General features: G+C 45.8%; 1 protein-coding gene across 1 annotated transcript in view; it reads left to right on the forward strand.

Annotated features, from left to right (window-relative positions):
• Positions 1-274: 274 nt before the first annotated feature.
• The window catches only part of LOC147660884 (COP9 signalosome complex subunit 7a-like), a gene marked incomplete at its 5' end in the record, with an annotated part of 29,941 nt that continues 8,042 nt past the window's right edge, over positions 275-22,173 (forward strand). The window contains 2 exons of the mRNA XM_086951447.1: positions 275-363; positions 2,564-2,766. Coding sequence (XP_086807573.1) covers positions 275-363; positions 2,564-2,766 — 292 coding nt within the window. The remainder of the gene's footprint in view (positions 364-2,563; positions 2,767-22,173) is intronic.

Here is a 22,173-nt window from a genome sequence, read left to right on the forward strand (position 1 = left end):
TGAAGACTGTGGAGTTTCCCACAGCGAGAATAATCCTACTCAGCCCAGCAGATCTTTAATGTGGGCACTCTAACCAATCTGATGGGCCATGTCCAGCTGGCAGTACGCACACATTACAGATCTAAAGAAGGACCCTTGTTCATTACTCCAGAGCTCAATCAAGAAAAGATACTCACGTGTATCTTCAATCAAACAGATGTATGTATGCCTCTTAGTCATTTATGTGCCTTTTTATGCATCTAATGGTACCCTTTTCTGTTTGGGGTTCTATCAGCCGAGTCCTCAACCCTTCCAGCACTCAACGATGCACAGAAGAACAAGCTGAGACACCTGTCTGTGGTGACGCTGGCTGCAAATTTGAAGGTAAGTGAGTTTCTTTCTGCTATGTGGAGTCGGGGAGTGGACAGGGCGATGATTGGTTTTGATTCCAACCCATCATCAGCAGTTATGCCTTCAGCGCCCAGAATTTCTTCATTGTGCCCTCATCTCTCCCTCTCACTTTTATCTCTGTTCAGTTGCCTCTCCCTCTGCTCCTGGTAGTCTTTAAATGTCACTTTATTGTTAGGTCTCGCCTAGACAGCGCTTGCGCGGACTCTGCAAGACATGTTGTATTCAGGATATGGGCTTTAAAAGCCCCACCCATTTTCAAGGACTGCCCCTGTAAATGCCAATGCCTTTTTATTTATATGTTTTTTTAAAAACTGCAAGCGGTGCTTAAACATGCACTTTGTACTTCTAGTCATTGCTTACGAGAAGCAAGGCTGGCAGTAACTGTCCCTCTTTTACTGCTTGCCTTGCTTCTTGTAAGCAAGGACAAAAGTGCAAAGTGCATGTTTACGCATCGCTTGCAGGTTTTCTAAACACATAAATAAAAGGCATCGTCATTTACAATGCCAATAGCTCAAACTCTGGCAAATCCGTAGTAATTTTATGACTGTATATTTGATAGGTGCCGTGTGGGAAAGCTTATACATTAGGCTTCAGTTGGTTATGGTTACAAGCCCATGATAAATGCTATAGGCCTGATTGATTCACTGGGAACGATTATGTTAGGTGATATAACTCTGATCTGTTTATTATGAAAAGTTATGTCAAACGAGGAGACCTGACTTATCATGAAAAGCATTTGATAAAGCCAGTAAGACTTTAAGGGTAGATTGTTCTTGTGTTGTGGTAAAGGCTATCCTACAGGCTGTAAACCGATATTTGTTTAATCAAAATCTTGTGGTTTACTGTAGTTAATGCAGGTTTGATGTTGGTTACCGCCTTGGTGCAGGCTATTGGGGTTGAAGATATACAATATGATAATCCTTGTTAGGCTTTTCTGAGAGTTAGTATATATTGTTTTAAAAAGCTATAAATGTGTACATATTAGTAATTTTTTATTTTTGTGTTAGATTCTTGCCATCAAATACACAATACAGTAGGCCCGAGTTGGGTAAGTTGACAAGCAAAAAGATGAATGCAATAACCCTAATAGGTTACTGGGAAAATATGTCAGATGTCACAGACCTGATAGATTTATTATAAAAAATGATGACCAAGGCAGTAGGCAGACTTATTTAATGTGAAAAGGTTATGTTAATATAGGGTTTTACCTAACTGTTTTATTTTTTACATCGGGAGTCATTACATCACAGTCAGTATATCAGAAGTGTCTTTGCAATGCAGTTTGTTACCTCAAGGATGTCTTTATTTCTCCAGTATGTTGGTAAATATGAGGAGGAAATTCCGCAAATTTGTTGAAGAAATCAAAAAAGCATAGCCCCTTTATCCGGTACTCTACCTTTTGGAAAATTATGACATAGTTTGTTTGGCAGACCTAAAGTACAGAAAATGTGACACTTTTTTAAACTGTGGGGGAAGATAGTAGGGCCTCTCACTAATTGTGTACCAAGAAGTGCGATTACATTGAATTGGCTCTTTAATAGGAAGTAGATGCATCGTTTTATGAAGAAGGGGGCTGTCATGGCATTGCCAGGGATAGCTCAGGAGAGCTTGTACAGTCACATTTGGAATCACTGAGTTTGGCCAGAAGATATTTACTCCAAAGCATGCGATGTTTGCAAAGTCTAATCATCGTGTTACAACTGCTACAAATTACTTATTTGATAACAATACTAGTTCATAATACTGATGATTCTGCAGTAAATTTCATCGCACAGTGAGGCCTTTTCAGCAGTCTGTTGCATAAGAAAATGAGCTGCAAATAGACTACAAATCTGCTCTTTAAGCAGCAATGGTACCTTCTTTGAGACACAAGAAGATCTTCATATACCCTAGCTAATCCGAGAAGGGATTCCCCAAAATACTGAGACCGACCCTTATTAGCATAGATCTTTGTCCAGTCTGTCATTCAAGAAAACGGTGGAAAAGTGACTCTGGAGAGCACCCTGGGAGACTGCTTTAGAAGTTACACTTTAGTTGTAAAATGTGCTCTAGGATACTGCATAATCGTGCAGATGTTCTACTATTAAGAAATGTAAAATAAATATTCTTGATGGGGAGATAAGAATATAAATTATGATCTTTTCTTTGATGACCATATTCTCTCCCTTTGCAGTGCATCCCATACTCTGTGCTGCTTGAAAAGCTGCATCTGAAGAATGTGCGCCAACTGGAGGATCTCATTATTGAGGCAATCTACGCAGATGTGGTGCGTGGTACCCTCGACCAGCGCAACCAGCGGCTTGAGGTGGACTACAGCATTGGGCGGGACATCAGAAGGGAGGACTTAAGCACCATCGCCCGCACGCTTCAGGACTGGTGAGGGTTGCACTCTGTTCCTGTCTTTGCCACGGTCTCTTTCACTGTTCATTCAACTCCTACTGCTCAATCATCTGCATTGGAAAGTATATCGTTTTCCAGTATCACTGTCTAGAAATTCACAAGTACGTTCCAGAGCGACCCTTTCTAAACTCTAGTAATACAAAATCTGAAAAACAAAGAGCATCTACTTTGTACATCCAATATCTGTGTCCTGCTATACACTATATCCACCAAGATGTCTCAAATGTGTTGAACACTGATCACTGTGCTATTCAGTGATCAACTGGTCACAAATTCAATTTTTCAGAAGGTCGGTAGTTTGCATACCACTGAACCCGGTAATGGTAAATTCTCTTCCATTCAGTGATTAGACATGGCAGAAAGGTGGTATATAGTGCTGAAGAATATACTTTTATTATAAAGCAACTTACGGTTCCAGAACCATGAATATTTCTTAAACATTCAAAATTGAACACATTTTGCAACTAACCAACTGGCTTTATTGATCAGTTAGACAAATTAAATATCTTCAGAAAAAAAGAAAAACACAGAAATCCACGACAGTTACACAACAGCAGGCACTACTAGGTTCAGGTTGACTGATTTCTCTGCTGAAGGAATTTGTAAGTAAACGTGATCTCGGACCATTAACTGTGTACCATGAAATCTTTCCCTGTTTTCTACAGGCACTGGGTGGGTTTATACTCTTTCCGTAGGCCTGGCCGCATCCTTTCCTAACCCTTTTTTTTCTGGATTGGATTGTGTACAATGACAAAGGGATAATAATGACAATTTCCTTAGGAGTTTGATCTAGAGATTTAGGAATGGCGTGATTACTGTAACACGCTATACACTATCAGTAAAGCTATGTCCTGTGGGGGACAGAGGTGTGAAGATAAGTGATCGGCTCGTTTCTACTTTGTTGCGGTCCTATGTAACAAGTTATTTTGAACCGAAAAGTTCCTTTTTGTATATATTCTATATCCTGCGGCATTCTGCTGCTTTACTTGTCACCTGCGCCGTTCACCTTCTTTTTCACGAGCACAAGTTTTTGTCACTGGTTACTTTCGCATTAATTGTAAATAGTGCTGCAACTACGCCTTTTTTCTTATTTGTTCTAAAAATACAGTTTGCTTCTTGCATTATTCAAACCACCACTAATGTCTCCCTATCTCCCCTTATTGAGCAATTATTGTGCATGCTTTATATAATGGTCCTTTAAATAATACCTGTCGAGACACCTATTTGTTGTAAACTCTAAGCACCCAGATCTCAACTGGGTATACTGGTTAAATTCCTGTTTGGTTTTGTTAAAATATTTCTAAAGGCAGCTTATAGTTGTTGCTTGTGTTGAAGACTTGGGCAACATAAGCTGGCACTGTAGTGGTCTTTCATCTTGACGCCTGGGGACGGGTATGCATTTTTCGTGGTGGTGAAGACTGCCAGGAATGGGAAGACATTGCTGACCCGTTTTGGAAATAGCAGGGGCCTGCGGACCAGATGGCAGGACTTGACCCAATTCTGGTGACCTTTGGTTTAGACTGCACAAAATTGGCAGCTTCTAGAGTGGTGTGATAGCGACTGACACACGTTGGTTCATCAAGTTCTTGGACTAATGCTGGGTGGAGCTGTATCTTGAGTGGTTGTAAAGTATTCATGGTCTCCCAATGGATCTGATTTTGACATATACAACCTTCAAACCTGGTGACTTACAGTAAGCAACCATCGAGTAAGCCTGTAGTTTTGTCCTAGTATTATGGGAAGGTTTTTTTATGCGTGCTTCACTAATGCACAAGTACGTGATGGGCTACAAAGGTTCTATTTACACAAAAACCGTTACAGAACAGGCAGTAGCTGCAGCACAACAAGGCTTCCTCTCTCTCTGTTTCCTCTCGTATGCAGAACAGAAATGGCACAAGAAGCAACAATGAACACAGTGTTGCACACTATTAAAAGGGACATCCTGTGCAGCAGCATAGAAAGATGGCTGCAGCAGTCAACGATTCCCAGAACAGAAACAGTCAGTCATGCCTTATCTACACACAACACCACCTTAATGGTGCCAGAAGAAATAGTACACGATTCTCTGAGCGTGTTCGTGCATGCAGGTTTGTGGTGGTGTTTGTTTGAGGGCCTGACACCACAATGCCACCATATATAGCGCCTTGAGACCCTCAAGGGTGCGTATCGAGCTTTATAAACCCCCGATTGATTGATTGATATGTGATTTGTGTGCCTAGAAGGGGCTCCTGTAGCTCACTTTGCTATAAGATTCAAGCTACTCTTCACTGAGGAGGACAGCGTAGCCGAAACCGGTTTGGGGTTGCTTGTGTTCTCTTTCAGGCGGAGCATAGCCTGGCAGGTTGTGCTGAAATGTTTCTAATAGAGCAGGAACCAGGCACATTTGAATATGGTTTGTCCCTTGTTTACAATGGCGTAGTGAATAAAAAACATTTTCTGCAATGTGGGGTAAATCACCCGTGTTTAACAACGCTACGCCCGTCGGCCAATGGCCATCGCGAGCACTACTGTGGTAATGCTGTGCACGTCCGTTGGCTGACGCGGCCCCGTCCACTTAATCAAAACACCGCACCGCGGCGGAATTTATGCCATGGTTAAGAATAATTCAACCATCCCTCCACTCAGTACTGGGGAACTCTTCCAGTTACAGAGAGATAAGAGTGCAATCATAATCATAGAAAACGGATGAGACGAACAAAAGAGTCTTTTGACGTTTTAAAATAATGCCTGTAAAAGCAGAAGCTGGTTCTTTCAAAGAGTCCATTTAGTGAAGCAGGATGCTAAAGCACAGAAATATGTAAAGAGTTGTACGTTTATGACCATTTCCACAGATTAAGAATTCATTCACTGCAATGAGAAATGTTTATCTAAGCGATAGAAAGGAATTTATTAACATTCTAACACGTCACTTTCCAAGCTCTTTACCAGTCCCATAAATAATATAAATAGTTTTTATATGGTTCTATTTGACACAGTCCGGTTGCTTTAAAGGTTTAAGAATAATAGGTGCTGTTGTTACCAATTCCAGAGGAAAAAAAGGCTATGTTGGGCCCACTGGGACTGCAACCTTTTATCTGTAGTCCATACTCTACAAAAGACTTGTTTTCTGCCTATTTTCACTAAACCAACAATATACAGAGTATTTGGAGGGTCCGAGGGGAAAAAGTTTATAGACAGAATAGGTACCTAGTCCCCCAACTTGTATAGCGAAAAAACACAGGAGGTACTCTAAGTCTGGGTGAGAAAAATGGACCCAAGTGGTGTCCAAAGATGCATGCAGACCACACAGTTGATCTTAATAGAAGACACTATTATGTCAGAGAGATGAAAAAGAGAAGATACAAAGTCTTTGAGACTAGAAAACAGTACCCATCAGCCCACTCAAAAGCGGAGTCTCGTCATCTGGGTAGTGGGAGAGAAGGTGTCCTATAGGCTTATCCTCAGCCGAAGTCTAAGGTTGCCTGATCATGGACCCTTAGGTCGAAGCATCCAACCCACAGAAGACAGGATGTGAGCAGACAGGGCAACATGTTTCAGCCTTTAACGGCTTTCTTCAGGACCTATGATGAGCTACCGCAACACATACTTATCGTGAATAACGACCAATGTCCCATGGATTCAAAGGAAAAAGGTGTATCTTCTCCTGTATAAACAGTGTAGGAAACAAAAAATAAGACATCATGTTAAGATATATACATAATGTAATACACATACCATGATTATGTTGTTAGAGGGTATTTGAATCAGCACTCACCCTAAATGTAGGGAGAGAAAACCTCACCTCGCCTGGCAACTGCTCAGGTAAGAAGGAGGCCACGCACTGGAAAGAAGTGCATGAAAAAGAAAATTAGTTATCAAAAACCTATGATAACACGCGTTCCAGACAGCAACACCACAGAGGCAGATATATAGGACCAGATCTCTAAGAGAGACTAGCAAAATCCCTCTCTAAGAGAGACTGAGAGAGACTGGCGAAATCCCTCTCTAAACAAAATAGAGTTGCAAAAGGCCATTAGAAACCATAAAGGTTTCTTGAAAATGACCGTGGCTTAGATCAGCATGTTGGCGCTAAACAAATGCAAGGAGAAGCGCTCAGCTAGCTGTGGCCCTGAGAAATTCAAAGCGCGAGTGGAGAGCTCCAAACAACCTACCTCTCCGTCGTTGCCTCGGGTCCGTAGACTGAGCCGAGGGGGAGGTAACGAACTCACGTAGTGTGAGTGTTTTTAGAATAAAGCGGCGGACCTGAGAGAAGCCTCTCTTCAAATTTCCCGCTATTGGTTAAATGGCGTGAGCCAATCATTTAGGTGTCGGCAAATTAGACAGGAAGCGCGCACAGTGTGACGCCTTCGAAATGGTGTGTATGCTATTGGCTGCCAATCAAAACAAAAACGCCGGCGTGTGTCTCCGGGATGTGCTTCCGGGAGGCGGACTTGCACGGAGCCGGTACATGGAAGGAGACCATTGGTTGACAGGATCAGCCAATGGCAGTGTCTCAATGGGTAAACACCCCGTGTAATGTGGTGTGAAATAATACGAGTACAAACGCGGAGGTGCATTTGCAACCACATCGAACCCGGTAATTGATGTCAACTACAACGGAAGAAGTTACAATCATGTATAGACACAGAGGGTATCGTCCCAAAATACGGGGCAGAGTGTTGTGTAAAGGGTCATGGTGTACATTGCCTTGCGTGGTGTACCCACACGTTAGCTGTCAATAGGCAAGAACCCACTTAAAAGTGATCGTACATAAGGAATGTTGCCCCTAAGAGATGAAGTAAGTTTGTTTCAATGATTAGGGGTCATAAATAACTATCAGAGTCATTCAGATGTGTCCAGAGAGCGGACGTCATACTGTGATCATAAGCGAAGTATTTACATCGGAAAGTGTCAGCCAAAGGTTTCACATCTTCATGTCTACAGCAGTTTAAAGACAAACAAGCGTAACCGTGATGGATTATGGGGAGGTATCAAGACACTAGTTTACCCAGCAAGGAAAAATCACTGAGTGAGCAACCTCGAAGGATGGAGGTGGTTCACATATGTCAGTGCAGCGGAAAAATATTCAGCTGCGTGTCGGATATAGTGTATACCCATATCTGAAAAGGGCAGTGTACCAGTGGGTAACAGAAATGTGCCTATTTAAACATGATATAGCTGTGTGTGCTAGATGATTGGTGCAGAGGGTCGCCACAAAGAATGAAATAGCAGCTGAAGGGCCACACCTCGTGGACAGTTCAAAGAGGTAGAGCAGGGGCCTAAATTCAGTATGGCTCGAAGGGAGGATGTATGTGCATCTACCAAAAATAGGCATGACAGGAAATCAGTCCCGCCCACCTACTTAATGCTCATAGTTGCATCCAAGGGATATCATCATTCAAACCTTCGCTGTCAGTGCGCAGTTTGAAAACCCACCTTTGCTCTTTCCTGAGGAGGAACAATGGAATGTCGGTTATGTGGCTGGGTATGTGGGGTTGTTCTAAGATCAACCATTTGAGTTCGTCCGGATGATGTTTTTTCTCAAGGAAATGTGTAGTAAGGCGGGTGGCCTGTTTGTTGCGTCTAATAGTGCTCTTATGCTCTTGGATACGCAATTTGATTTTCCTTGCTGTCATGCCTATATACTTAAGGCCGCATGGACAGGTGATTTGGTAAATGACTTTGTCACTGTTGCAATTCGTGTGGTGCCTGAGTATCCAAGGGCGGTTAGTACCAATGTCAACCTCGAAGGTCTTCTTTGTTTGGGCACACACTGAGCAGTTTCCGCAGGGATGATGTCCCTGTACTGGAGGAAGATTCCACAAGTTGGGAGTGGATTCAGCCAGAATGTCCCGAGGTCTTGTATGTACAAGAGCATCTCTTAGGTTTGCTCCTCTCTTGAAAGAGAACATTGGTACAGGAATGTGTTCACCTGAGCTGTTAAGAATGCGCCATCTTTGTCTGATAATTTTTTGGATGGTAGACGAAGAGGTGTTGTATGTTGTGACACATACCATTCGGTTGATAGGTGGTTTTTCCACTGGTGGTTCTAGTAGGGCCTCACGATGGTTATTGGCAGCACGCTTAAGGCTTCTGCGAACCAATGATTTGGGGTAGCGTCGCGCTCTCAACTTCCTGGAGAGGTCTCCAGCTTTTAAACGAAAATCAGCCGTGTCGGAACAATTCCTCCGAACCCTGAGGAACTGACCAAAAGGAAGGTTCTCCCTCAGGGAGCGGGGATGATGGCTATCAAACCTAAGCAATGAGTTGCGTGCCATCGGTTTGCGGTATAAAGAGCTCGCCAGATGTCCTTCTTGTGGAAAAATCGTCAAATCAAGAAAAGGAAGTTCGGTTCTACTAAACTCCAAAGTGAACCTGAGATAAGGGTTCTGTGCATTCAGCCATTCCTGAAAAAGCTGTAATGATTGTATGTCTCCTTGCCAGACTACTATGATGTCATCAATGTACCGCTTCCACAATTTCAGTTGTTGATAATGTGGATTGGTGTTATTCAGTACATGTTGAGTCTCAAAATTATGGACATAGAGATTCGCTAAACTCGGTGCGAATTTGCTGCCCATGGACGTCCCCGAGATCTGTAAATACAGTGATTCCTCGAAGGCGAAAAAGTTTTCAGTCATGGCAATCCTTGCCAATTCCATTATAAATTGGACGGGAGTAACACTGTCCCTTGGAAAATCTTCTAGGAGGGTTTTGACCGTCTCTAGTGTCTCGGTTTGCGGTATACAGGTATACAATGATTCGACATCAAAACTAGCTAGGATATCTGTGTTAGTGTCGAAAGCGACATCAGGTAGTTTGCGTAAGATGTCCTTTGTATCCTGGAGGTATGTAGGCATAGTTTTGACAATTGGACTTAGAAAAACATCCACAAAAGTTGATAGCGGTTCCAACAAAGATCCAATACCCGAAATGATGGGTCGGCCGGGGGGTGGTCTGGCCGGTTTATGAATCTTAGGAAGAGTGTAAAAGTATGGAACCGTGGGACATTTTGTGACTAGAAAATTGGCCTCTTGTGGGGTAATCCATCCCTCAGTGCTGGCTTCTTCCACTAGATATTTGATCTCATTCGTGAGTCTGGCAGTGGGATTGATGGTAAGGGGGGTGTAAAAATGTGTGTTAGCTAATTGTCTCAGACATTCAGTGCGGTATGTAGTGGTATCTTGCACGACAATAGCTCCCCCCTTGTCCGCCGGTTTTATCACTATAGTAGCGTCCTTGGAGAGAGTCTGTAAGGCAGCTCTATCTCGTCTGGAGAGATTGTGGAAATTCCCTTCTTTGGAGAAATCAATAGATTTCAGATCCTGCAGCACTGCTGCCTCGAAAGTGCCAACCTTGGGTGGTACTTGCTGTAGTAGAGGCATAAAAGTGGATTTGACTTTAAGCCCTGTACTCACATCATCAATCGGTGTAGTAGGCTCTTTATCCTTGAAGAAGTAGTGTAACCTGATAGTCCTGAAGAAACGCTCAATTTCACTCCTTAACAGAAAGGGTTCACCACAGTTTGTTGGAACAAATCCAAGGCCCTTATTGAGAACCTCCTGTTCGCTGGGGGTAATGACCCGGCTGCTCAAATTTACAACCAGATCTTCACTTGGCTGTGTGGTCGAGTCTACTGGCCTCGTTTGTTGTGGGTCGTCGGAGGATCTTGATCGACTGCCCATTGCACGTGGCCTTGTCCCTGGCCTCTCCGCTTGCCTCGGTTCCAACCACGGCCCTGTCCTAAAAAAGCCTGGTTCTCAAAGTACGGAGGCTGCATAGGATAATGAGACATAGGTGGGGGAAATTGAGGGTAACCCCATGGGGCGGGTGGCCACCATGGTCCTGTCTGATACATATTGCCCCGTCCATTGTATCTCCTATTGGATCGATTGTTTCGGCCTCTGCCCCTTGGTAGGTTGGTTTCCTCATTGTCTGAGCTAGAGGAGTCGGTGTCTGAGGATGTGGCATAGGAGGAGCCCTGAGTGTTCTTCTGTTTGTGAGAATCAGTGGGAGTGTAGTTATCACTAATGTATGGATATATTTTCTCATGGGAAAATTTAGCCAAATCCTTTTTAAACTTTTCCATTTTGGCCCAAAAAATGGGTTCTTTATACTCCTTATTGGCCTTATTAGAGTCCTCTTGTTGCTTTTCGAATTTCTTAGCTGTTAAAGTGGTCTGGATTTGTCCTTCAAGGACCTGGATTTCGACCAGAATGGCATCCGCAATTCTTTTGGCTGTGGTGATGATTAAAATGAGCCAATCTCTGGTGCAGCGCCAGGCTATTAGAGACCAATCCTTAACAAAGGCCTTATCTGTGAGAAAGAGCCTTGGCGCATTGGTCACTATAAGACCTGTCGGTGTACATTTGCCGTGTAAATACTCCGCCATGATCTGTCCATGTATAATGGTTCGGGAATGACTTTTTTTGAGGTTGAGTACCGTCTCCCAATCTGCCACTATGGTGGGTGTAGGCGTTGGAAGTTGGTCTAGCATACTTGGATTCTCTGATAGGATGGATGATAAAGTCTCATCGTCAAAACCTAATCCGCCAAAATCCGCCATGGTATTGCTGATTGGAACTGCCCAAAGGTATTCGCACTGTGGTGTGAATGAAAGCAAAGCACAATAGAAAGGGACCCGCAGCCTTAGCTGCACAGATAAACCAACAATATACAGAGTATTTGGAGGGTCCGAGGGGAAAAAGTTTATAGACAGAATAGGTACCTAGTCCCCCAACTTGTATAGCGAAAAAACACAGGAGGTACTCTAAGTCTGGGTGAGAAAAATGGACCCAAGTGGTGTCCAAAGATGCATGCATCAAAAGCGGAGTCTCGTCATCTGTCTGCTCACATCCTGTCTTCTGTGGGTTGGATGCTTCGACCTAAGGGTCCATGATCAGGCAACCTTAGACTTCGGCTGAGGATAAGCCTATAGGACACCTTCTCTCCCACTACCCAGATGACGAGACTCCGCTTTTGAGTGGGCTGATGGGTACTGTTTTCTAGTCTCAAAGACTTTGTATCTTCTCTTTTTCATCTCTCTGACATAATAGTGTCTTCTATTAAGATCAACTGTGTGGTCTGCATGCATCTTTGGACACCACTTGGGTCCATTTTTCTCACCCAGACTTAGAGTACCTCCTGTGTTTTTTCGCTATTTTCACTAAACACCAGCATGCTGTGCATGCCACGAGGCCATCATGCTGTGACTGATGGACTAAGCACCAGTTAGGAAAGGGATAGAATGGGACACAGGTGTTCCAAACAAGACAGGCCGAGGACTTGAGAAGGAGGACCAGGCAGCTTCATCCTTACGTTTTGTTGGCACCACATAGCTGCTATGTAAAAGCAAACCATACTCATACCAACAATTTTGTAAAGAAGAGTTGCAGTGTGGGAGAGTGGTGTTTGCCAAACAGGGCGGGGTAGGAGTGAGCGGTACAGGTGGAAATTATCAAAGCGATTAAACTGTGGTCCCGAACTGGGCACAGACAGAGAGGGCCAGACACTGAAAGCACTGTGGGTAGGGCAAAACAGGACACAGTTGAGGGGTGTCTGAGCGAGACTTAGGCAGGGTGGGAGTTTTGGGGAAGATGAAGCACTATGTGAATGTAAGTGAGATGCAAGCAAGAAGGCAGGGTAGAGTAGACTGGGTGCTTTTATGCCCTATCGTTTCCTGAGCTCTCATTTTTAGGTCTCGCCTAGGCATCGTTTGTGCTGTATCTTCAAGACATTCTGTACTCGGGTATGGATTTTAAGCTTCACTCCCTCTCCCCAATCGTTTTAATTGCTCCAGTCACTGTCCTTTGTAAACGTTGCCCTTTGATTTGTTAATAGGATTATTAGGCCCCCCTTAGTACCTCCCTGTCTTCGGTTGTTACCTCCCATCAGGACACCCTTGTCTTGTTACTCTCTAGGTTTCAAACACAGCCGTCAAGCACTCTTTCGTTAAAGGGCTTTCTCCAGCCTGCTAAAGCAGACACACTATCCCACACTGGTTTGTTTATTTTTTTATTTAACCCCTTCGCTGCGGCGGCAATTCCGCCGCAGCGCTAGGGGGAGGGGGGGCCGAGCGGCGCTCGCATGCTCGCATGCTCGTGACGGAACCGCTCCGTTACGAGCCTCTGTTGAGCTGTGCTCATGACGGAGCGGTTCCGTCATGACCCCGTCCACTCAATGGAACGTCCAGCGCAGGCGCGGAATTCGCGTCGCGCAGGCGCACCGAGCGGGCCATGAAGGAACCGCTCCGTCATGAGGACAGTTCAACCGATGCTCGTGACGGAGCGGTTCCGTCACGAGCATGGAAGGAGTTAACTAGCACTTCAGCCTTAGCACTAATACTGGCCACTGGGCTTTGCTTTTGCTTCTTAGGATCGCGGCATGCCTTTTTTTCAATTTATTAACTTTTTTTTTTACAAATGCTAGCTCCCACACTTTAGCTTTAAACATCTTAAGCTAAAGCACAGGTGCCAAGATTGCTTCAAAAGTAAAAAACAAAATAGAAAAAAAGGTGCATTCTTTTTCTATTTCTTTACTTTTGAAGTCCTCTCTGCACCCGCGCTTTAGCTTAAAATATTCAAAGCCTAAGCGCAGGTGCCGCCGTTGTAACAAAACTAAACAATTAGAAAGAAATCGCGTGGCAGCCATTTTTTTCTATTTCCTTACTTTGTTACAATCGTGGCACTTGCACTGTAGCTGTAAACGTCGTAAGCTAAAGCGCGGGTGCCGCGTTCAATTTTTTTTCAATTTCTGTACTTTTTAAGCAATTGCGGCACCCACGATTTAGCTTACGATGTTTACAGCTAAAGCACGAGTGCCACAAAGAAACAAAGCTGTTAGCTGCAGGCAGGAGGCGGTACAAAAGGGGGTGGTGATGGACGGAGCATCTGAATCAATCAAACACTCACACCCAGTCAAAAGATCTGGGTTGAATCCATCACCGTTCTTTAGCTCACTCTGCCACCCCAGTTCAGACATGGCTATATGCAAATCAGTCTGACCCTGTGCCTCATGGGAACGTCCATTACCACCCCCTTTGTACCATCTGTAAGGCAGCAACATGGTCTACACCACACACATTCAGCAACTACTATTGTGTAGGTGTGTTAGCGAGGCAATAAGATAATGTAAGCCAGGCAGTACTTAAAACACTGTTTCAAACAACTACAGGTTAGCCACCGCTATGGGAATATACTGCTGTATAGTTTATGCAAAGCATGTGATCTATAGCTCACATGCCTCAAACGAATAATGTTACTTACCCAGTAAGTACCTGTAGTTGTTGCAGTTCTCACTTTACATAAATAAGCATGGACATCTCTATTCTACACTTACTAACTCCATTTTCACCCTCTGTGGGAAAACAATCTAACAATGGAGTCGATGCCCATGCACACCATTACAGAAAGGATGAGTCACCTTACCTTGTGACTGGAAAGACTTCTTCGAAGAAAAACAACTTGCAAACAACTGGACCCAATGCTAGATGGCAGGAATATGCAAAGCATGTGACTCTACAGCTCTACATGCCACGAACAAATGCTTACTGGGTAAGTAACTATATATATATATCTATATATATATATATATATATATATATCTCAACGATTCCTCACTTCGAGGAAACATGGAGTCGCACAAACAAAGCCGTTAATCCACACCAAGTGAAGTTCTTATTTCTTTATTTCTTTATCCATGGGGTGTCAAAGCAAAGCAAAAGAAACCAACGCGTTTCGACAGCCCCCGCTGTCTTGATCACTAAAGCGGAGGCTGCCGAAACGCGTTGGTTTCTTTTGCTTTGCTTTGACACCCCATGGATAAAGAAATAAGAACTTCACTTGGTGTGGATTAACGGCTTTGTTTGTGCGACTCCATGTTTCCTCGAAGTGAGGAATCGTTGTTGTGATTGATAGCGGTTGGGCTCAACCGCAGGAGTAACGCGGCCACAACAGCAGCGCCTATCGGGAGAGGAAAGGGAGCCATATGGTGTTATATATCTCCGACGTGCCGTGAAATGTGTTCGAGGGATGTGGGCTGCTGAATTCATATCTGTGCATAGATCGCCGCCTAGTGTTGGGTCCGGATGATTGCACATTGTTGTCCTGGAAGAGTCTTCGAAGTATCACAAGATAGGTGGCTCCTCCCCTGGACTACAGTGCGCATGGGCATCGACTCCATCCTCAGATTGTTTTTTTCCGCCATTGGGTTCGGATGTCTTTAATTCCCTCTTGTCAGAATCGATAGAAAAACTTTCTAATACCAAAAGGTCTTTAGTCTATACGTCGGTATTGTTCTTGCGTTCGGCTTTACTCTTCTAGCTCGGCTCCGAGCCGGTTTCTGTACTTCCGCGTGCTCTCAGCGCGGAAGGCCTAGTCGACGCTCCTGACTATCGACCATCCATCATGGACCGAAGTCCATTCAAGAGATGTCCGGTCTGTAACTCGAAGTACCCACACATCGACATCCACCCGGTGTGCAACAAGTGTCTGTCGCCGGACCACGATGAGGCCAAGTGTATGGCCTGTTCAAGCTTCAGGTCCAAGAAGACGCTTAAGCTTCGACGAGCTGCGCGCCTGGAGGCCCAGCAATCTGCTTCGGCGCCTGCGGACATTTTCGATGCTGGGGATGTCGAGGAAGAATATATCCAGGACGTCTCGGAATCGAACCCGCGTCGGACGTCGAAGAAGACTACGACGCTGATGCTGAGGTGTTCGAAAGCGAAGAAGTCGTCGAGGAGGTAGGAGTCGACGACTGTGCCCTTGGGGCCATGGAGGATAGCTCGGACGAGGAGCTTATTCAAACTGACTCTGGGGCCGTGCCTACTTATAAGGCCCAGGTCGAGGGATCGCCTTCGGGCCTTACCCAAGACCTCGATATGAGTTCCACAGCCCCGCCTTCGGGCCCGGCCACGGACATTGTTACCGAGCCACTCCCTGGCAAAACGAAACCGAAAGTTAAACCTACGGTCTTGACGCCAGATACTGCGCAGGTGCAAGTATCGAAACCGAAAGTGCGCATCGCTTTGGTCGGATCGAAAGTTTCGGAGGCCTCGGCGCCGAAGAAACTGAAGATGGCTGTCGAGCCGAAAGGCCTAGTTAAGGGCGTCGAGACGAAGTCTGCCACGCCGAAGACTAAAGTAAAGGTGGTCGATACTGGCGCGTCGGCGCCGAAGTCGGTCGACGCCGGCAAGGGCCCTGTCGACCCGAGAAAAGCTATCGACGACCCGAAGAAAACTCTCGGTGACCCTAAGAAGCGGCTCGATGTCCCGAAGGTCCTCTCTGCCCCACGTCCGCACGACAAGGCCAAGGGGGCTGCGCCCCGGGAGTCAACTCCAAAAGTGGCCTCAAAGGACTCTACGCCGAAAGCGACCTCGAAGGACTCCGCTGAACCGGCGCGTCCATCCGCCGCGTTCACCAAAAAAGTGGCGGACCCCCTGCAGCGCATCAGGGACGGCGCCGCGGCGGTCGAGCCGAAGGACCCCCCTGTTAAGGCGTCCATGCCGATCCTCTTTACCTTGCCGCCTAAAACGGCGCCGAAGGCTTTCGCTCCTAAGGCAGTGGCCGGCGTGCCCGAAAAGGTCTCCTCGGCGCCGAAGGCGTCGTCGGTGGTCCACGCCCCGCGACCTCGACACCCTTCGGAGGATGAGCGTCAGGAACACTTCATCGATGCCGAAACGGGCAGGCTTTCCCTTCTGAAGCGGAAAATCACCCCAGAACCTCAACTGGAGTCTTACAAGATCCCTCTCAAGAAGAAGAAGGACTCTGCTTGCGCTCCGGTCTTGGTGGAACCCCTTTCACCACAGACTCATGATGTGTCGCCCACTTACTCCGATGTGGACGCTGGTGAGGGTGATGAGGAGGATGAATACAGTTATCCAGTCTATACAGACCCTGAGGATACCAATGAGCCCTGGGCAGCTGGTGGTGATACTGGGGATCCTCATTCAGGACAAGACCCTCAACTCTTTTCTGCAAAGACTTCTCCTACTGAAGACTCTGCTGCTTTCAATGCCCTCATTGAACGGGCTGCTAACAATCACAATGTCCAGCTGCATGCTGACCCTGTGGTTGTGGATTTCCTCTTTGACACTTTTTCAGTATCGGAATAGACTGTAAAAACTCTGCCTATGCTAAAAGGTGTTTTGAAGCATGCTGCTGAGATCTTCAAGGAACCTACCAGGGCAAGGGTGATAAACCCTAGGATTGACAAGAAATACAGGTCGGCGCCTACCGATCCTACCTACATTAAAGGACAATTGCCTCTGGACTCCCTTGTCGTCTCGAATGCCCGGAAGAGGGCCAATTCTCAGACTACGGGTGATGCTCCTCCCCCAGACAAAGAATCCAAGGTCTTTGAGGCTTCGGGGAAGAGGGTAGCAGCACAGGCAGCCAATATATGGCGCATTTCTAACACACAAGCGCTTCTAGCGCGCTATGACAGGGCGCACTACGATACACAAGAGACCCTGTTGCAACACCTGCCTGATCAATACAAAGAAGGGGCTGAGATGCTGATCCAAGAGGGGAAGCTAATCTCCAACGCTTCCATTAAGTGCGCTCTGGACGCAGCCGATACCGCTGCACGAGCTATAAACACCAGTTTTATGCTTCGGAGACATGCCTGGCTGAGAATCTCTGGATTTAAGCCAGACATCCAAACCACCATCCTGAACCAAGCGGTTAACCCAGATCACCTGTTTGGCCCAGAGGTTGACACCACCCTAGAAAAAATGAAAAAGGACACTGACACTGCAAAATCCATGGGTGCCTTACAGTCCCAGCAGTTTCGGGGTGGGTTCTTTCGTCGCTCCAGAACTAGAGGCGTCTCAAGGGGTCAGCTTTCCCAATCCATGCAATACTACAAGAGCAACACCCAGACTACTTATGCCAACAAGAGTCGAAGTGGATATCGCGGCAACAATGCAAAGGGCAGAGGACGTGGCAACAACAGCTCCAGGTCCTCTGCCACCAGCAAACAGTGACGCCTTGTCACTGCCCCCCCGACCACACAACACCGGTCGGGGGGAGACTCCAGCAGTTCCTGCCCGTCTGGAAGTCCATCACCACGGACAGGTGGGTCAGAAAACTTGTCCAATACGGTTACTGTCTGGAGTTAACATCCACTCCACCCAACATGCCCCCAAGACACCGTCCTATGTCGGACGAGCACTTGCACTTATTGCAGCAGGAGGTCACCGTCATGCTGCAAAAAGGGGCAATAGAGCTCGTGCCTTGCAGGAGAGAGGCACAGGGGTCTACTCCCTGTACTTCCTAATACCGAAGAAGGACGGGTCCCTCAGGCCCATTCTAGACCTCAGGCCCCTCAACTACTACATCCTGTCGGAGCACTTCCATATGCTGACCCTGCAGCAAGTGCTCCCGCTGCTCCGGCAGGGGGACTTTCTCGCGACCTTAGACCTAAAGGATGCGTACTTTCACATTCCACTGCACCCTTCACACAGGAAATACCTCAGGTTCACCATCCAAAACCAGCAATACCAATTCAAGGTTTTGCCCTTCGGTGTCACCACGGCACCCAGGGTGTTCACAAAGTGCCTGGCGACAGTGGCGGCACATCTCAGGAGACGAAACGTCCACGTCTACCCCTATCTGGACGACTGGCTCATCCAAGCGAAGTCAGCCCAGCAGTGTGCCGCCCACGTGTCCCACACCATTCACCTCCTGCACGATCTGGGATTCTCACTGAATTACCCAAAATCCCACCTCCAGCCCGCCCACATACGGCAGTATCTGGGTGCGACCATAGACACTCTGGCGGCCACAGCACAGCCGAATTCAGTGAGAGTCAGCAGCATTCAATCGCTGATCCAAAAATTCAGACCTCAACACTCGCTTCCAGCAAGAGTGTTCATGCAGTTGATGGGCATGATGGCCTCCTGCATCTCCATAGTCCCGCACGCGAGACTACATATGCGTCCGCTTCAGGAGTGCTTAGCACGTCAGTGGACTCAGGCTCACGGGCAGTTGAAAGACCTAGTGTTGGTGAGCGGTCGGGCATACAACTCTCTGCATTGGTGGAATCCACAAAACCTTTGCAAGGGCCGACCGTTCCAAGAGCCTGTGCCACAGATTATCATGACGACGGTGTCTTCTCTCCAGGGATGGGGTGCGCATGTACTCCAGTACACTGTGCAGGGACTATGGACGCAACAGCACGGGAAGATGCACATCAATGTTCTGGAACTGATGGCGATCTTCATGGCACTAAAAGCCTTCAAAGTATATCTGTGCAACAAGGTCGTGTTGATCCGGACGGACAACATGACTGCAATGTACTACATTCAAAAGCAGGGAGGAACACACTCTCCGCAGCTGTCTCATCTGGCTCAGAGCATGTGGAAGTGGGCCATTCAGAGGAACATCTTCCTCATGGCAGAGCACCTCCCGGGCAAGGACAATCAGATGGCGGAACTGCTCAGCAGGCACAGCCACCAAATGCACGAGTGGGAGATACATCCATCAGTTCTCCAACCGTACTTCCGAAGGTGGGGTCATCCAGAGATCGACCTCTTCGCCACAAGGGAGAACGCAAAATGCCAAAGCTTCGCCGGCAGGTTTCCACACCCACAGTCGCAGGGCAATGCGATATGGATGAACTGGTCAGGCAAATTTGCGTACGCTTTTCCCCCAGCACCTCTGATACCGCTGGTGGCACGCAAGCTCAGGCAGCACTCGATGACTCTCATCCTGGTTGCTCCAACGTGGGCTCGCCAACCATGGTACACCACGTTTCTAGAACTGTCCGTGGTACCACATCAGAGGCTACGTCTCACACCCAGCCTTCTGGCGCAGAGCCATGGCGACATTCAGCATCCAGATCCGCAACAGCTCAACCTGGCGATCTGGCTCCTGAAGTCCTAGAGTTTGGCTACCTGCACTTACCTTCTGACTGTATGGACATCATTCGGGAGGCAAGGAAGCCCACCACCAGAGCATGCTATGTGGCAAAATGGAAGCGGTTTGTCATTAATTGTGCAGACCACAACATTAACCCGCTGGATGCTTCCATTCAGAATATCATCTGTTACCTTTTCCATCTGTACAAATGTAATCTGGCCTATGCTTCCATTCGCATTCATCTGTCTGCAATGGCTGCTTATCTCCAGAATAGGCAGCACCTCTCCCTCTTCAGGGTGCCTGCCATTAAGGCTTTTCTGGAAGGACTCAAATGAGTCATTCCTCCGCGGACTCTACCAGCTCCGGAGTGGAACCTCAATGTAGTCCTCACCAGGCTGATGGGTCCTCCCTTTGAACCACTGCATTCCTGCGAGATTCAGTTCTTGATGTGGAAAGTGGCTTTCCTCATAGCAATTACATCGCTACGGAGGGTTAGTGAATTGCAAGCCCTGACTATCCAAGAGCCATTTATTCAAATTCATTCCAACAGGGTAGTGCTTCGCACTAACCCTAAATTTCTTCCCAAGGTTGTGTCTCAATTGCATATCAACCAGACTATTGAATTACCTGTTTTCTTTCAAAATCCCGAGTCATTGGCGGAGCGGATGCTCCACACCCTTGATGTCAAAAGGGCCCTAATGTATTACATCGATAGGACCAAGGGTTTTAGGAAAACTAAGCAACTCTTTGTCGCCTTTGCACCACACCACAAAGGTAACCCTATTTCCAAGGCTGGTATTGCTAGGTGGATCGTTAAATGTATCCAGATCTGCTATCTGAAAGCAAAACGTACTCTTACCATTCCACCAAGAGCCCACTCCACCAGAAAGTTGGGGGCCTCTATGGCATTCCTTGGAAACATTCCTTTGGAAGACATATGTAGAGCAGCCACATGGTCTACCACACACACATTTACTAAGCATTACTGTGTTGATGTGCACTCCAAACAGCAGGCAGCTGTAGGCCAGGCTGTTCTCAAAACACTTTTCCAAACTGCTGCAGCTGGCACGGGCGGCCGCCGCTAATGGAGGGACTGCTATGTATTCTATGCACAAATATGAATTCAGCAGCCCACATGCCTCGAACCGAATATGCTACTTACCAGTATGCATCTGTTCTTGGCATGTAGGGCTGCTGACATTCATATCGCCCGCCCTCCTCCCCGGCGCCTGTAGCAGCTGCAGAATTCACATATACTTATAGCATGGTCATCATTCACTGAGTTTCACTCCATCTTGGCCACAATGGCTAAAAACAATCTGAGTATGGAGTCGATGCCCATGCGCACTGTAGTCCAGGGGAGGAGCCACCTATCTCGTGATACTTCGAAGACTCTTCCAGGACAACAATGTGCAATCATCCGGACCCAACACTAGGCGGCGATCTATGCACAGATATGAATGTCAGCAGCCCTACATGCCAAGAACAGATGCATACTGGTAAGTAGCATATTCGATATATGTGTATATGTATATGTATATATGTGTATATGTATATATGTGTATATATGTATATATGTGTATATATATATATATATGTATATATATATATATATGTATATATATATATATATATATATATGTGTGTATATATATATATGTGTATATATATATATGTGTATATATATATATGTGTATATATATATATGTGTATATATATATATATGTGTATATATATATATATATGTGTATATATATATATATATATGTGTATATATATATATATATGTGTATATATATATATATATGTGTATATATATATGTGTATATATATATATATATTCACAAATCCTCTTGCTTCCAAAAAGGCCAACAGCACTCCGGTGGTGGCAAGTTCAAAAGCAATCTTTAATGAAAAGCAAACAAACGCGTTTCGGCGTCAGCCTTTGTCAGTGTCGATGACAGATGACCCCACTTAAAGCCCCATGGCAGGAGTAAACAAAGACAATGGACTGCCCCAAGTCTCGAATATCGACGCCATCTTGTCAAAGGTTAAGTCAAATGCATATAATGTGTGTATATATATATGTGTGTATGTATATCTTTAAGGTATATAGATGTGGAGTTAAGAATAGGAAATCTATACTTCCCTATATACAATAACCATTCGGTATTTTTGTTTTGTACATGTTGGCTACACTATTAAGGTAGAAAGATGTGCCCACTTCAATATTCCAAATTGGAAACATCTACTAAAGAGTGGGCTACAGGCTCTAATGCTAATTACAATCAGTGGAATAAACTACTCTCTTTAGACATTTGAAAATAATTTACAGATGACAGCTTCAAATCCCAAGGAACCTAGCTCAGTGATACTTGAAGGCTTATTTTTCAGCAGTTATGGTGTAACTATAGCCTACTTATTTCAACCCTACTAAGAAACTGAAGGTAAATAAAGTTTTTACTACAAAGAGCTCTAATGCCTAGAGGCCTTTGGGTGCTTTATAAATATACAAACACTAAAATATGTGTGCTAAGTGCATACC

This window comes from Lissotriton vulgaris, unplaced genomic scaffold (assembly GCF_964263255.1).
Source record: "Lissotriton vulgaris unplaced genomic scaffold, aLisVul1.2 SCAFFOLD_3062, whole genome shotgun sequence".
Lineage (NCBI taxonomy): Eukaryota > Metazoa > Chordata > Amphibia > Caudata > Salamandridae > Lissotriton > Lissotriton vulgaris.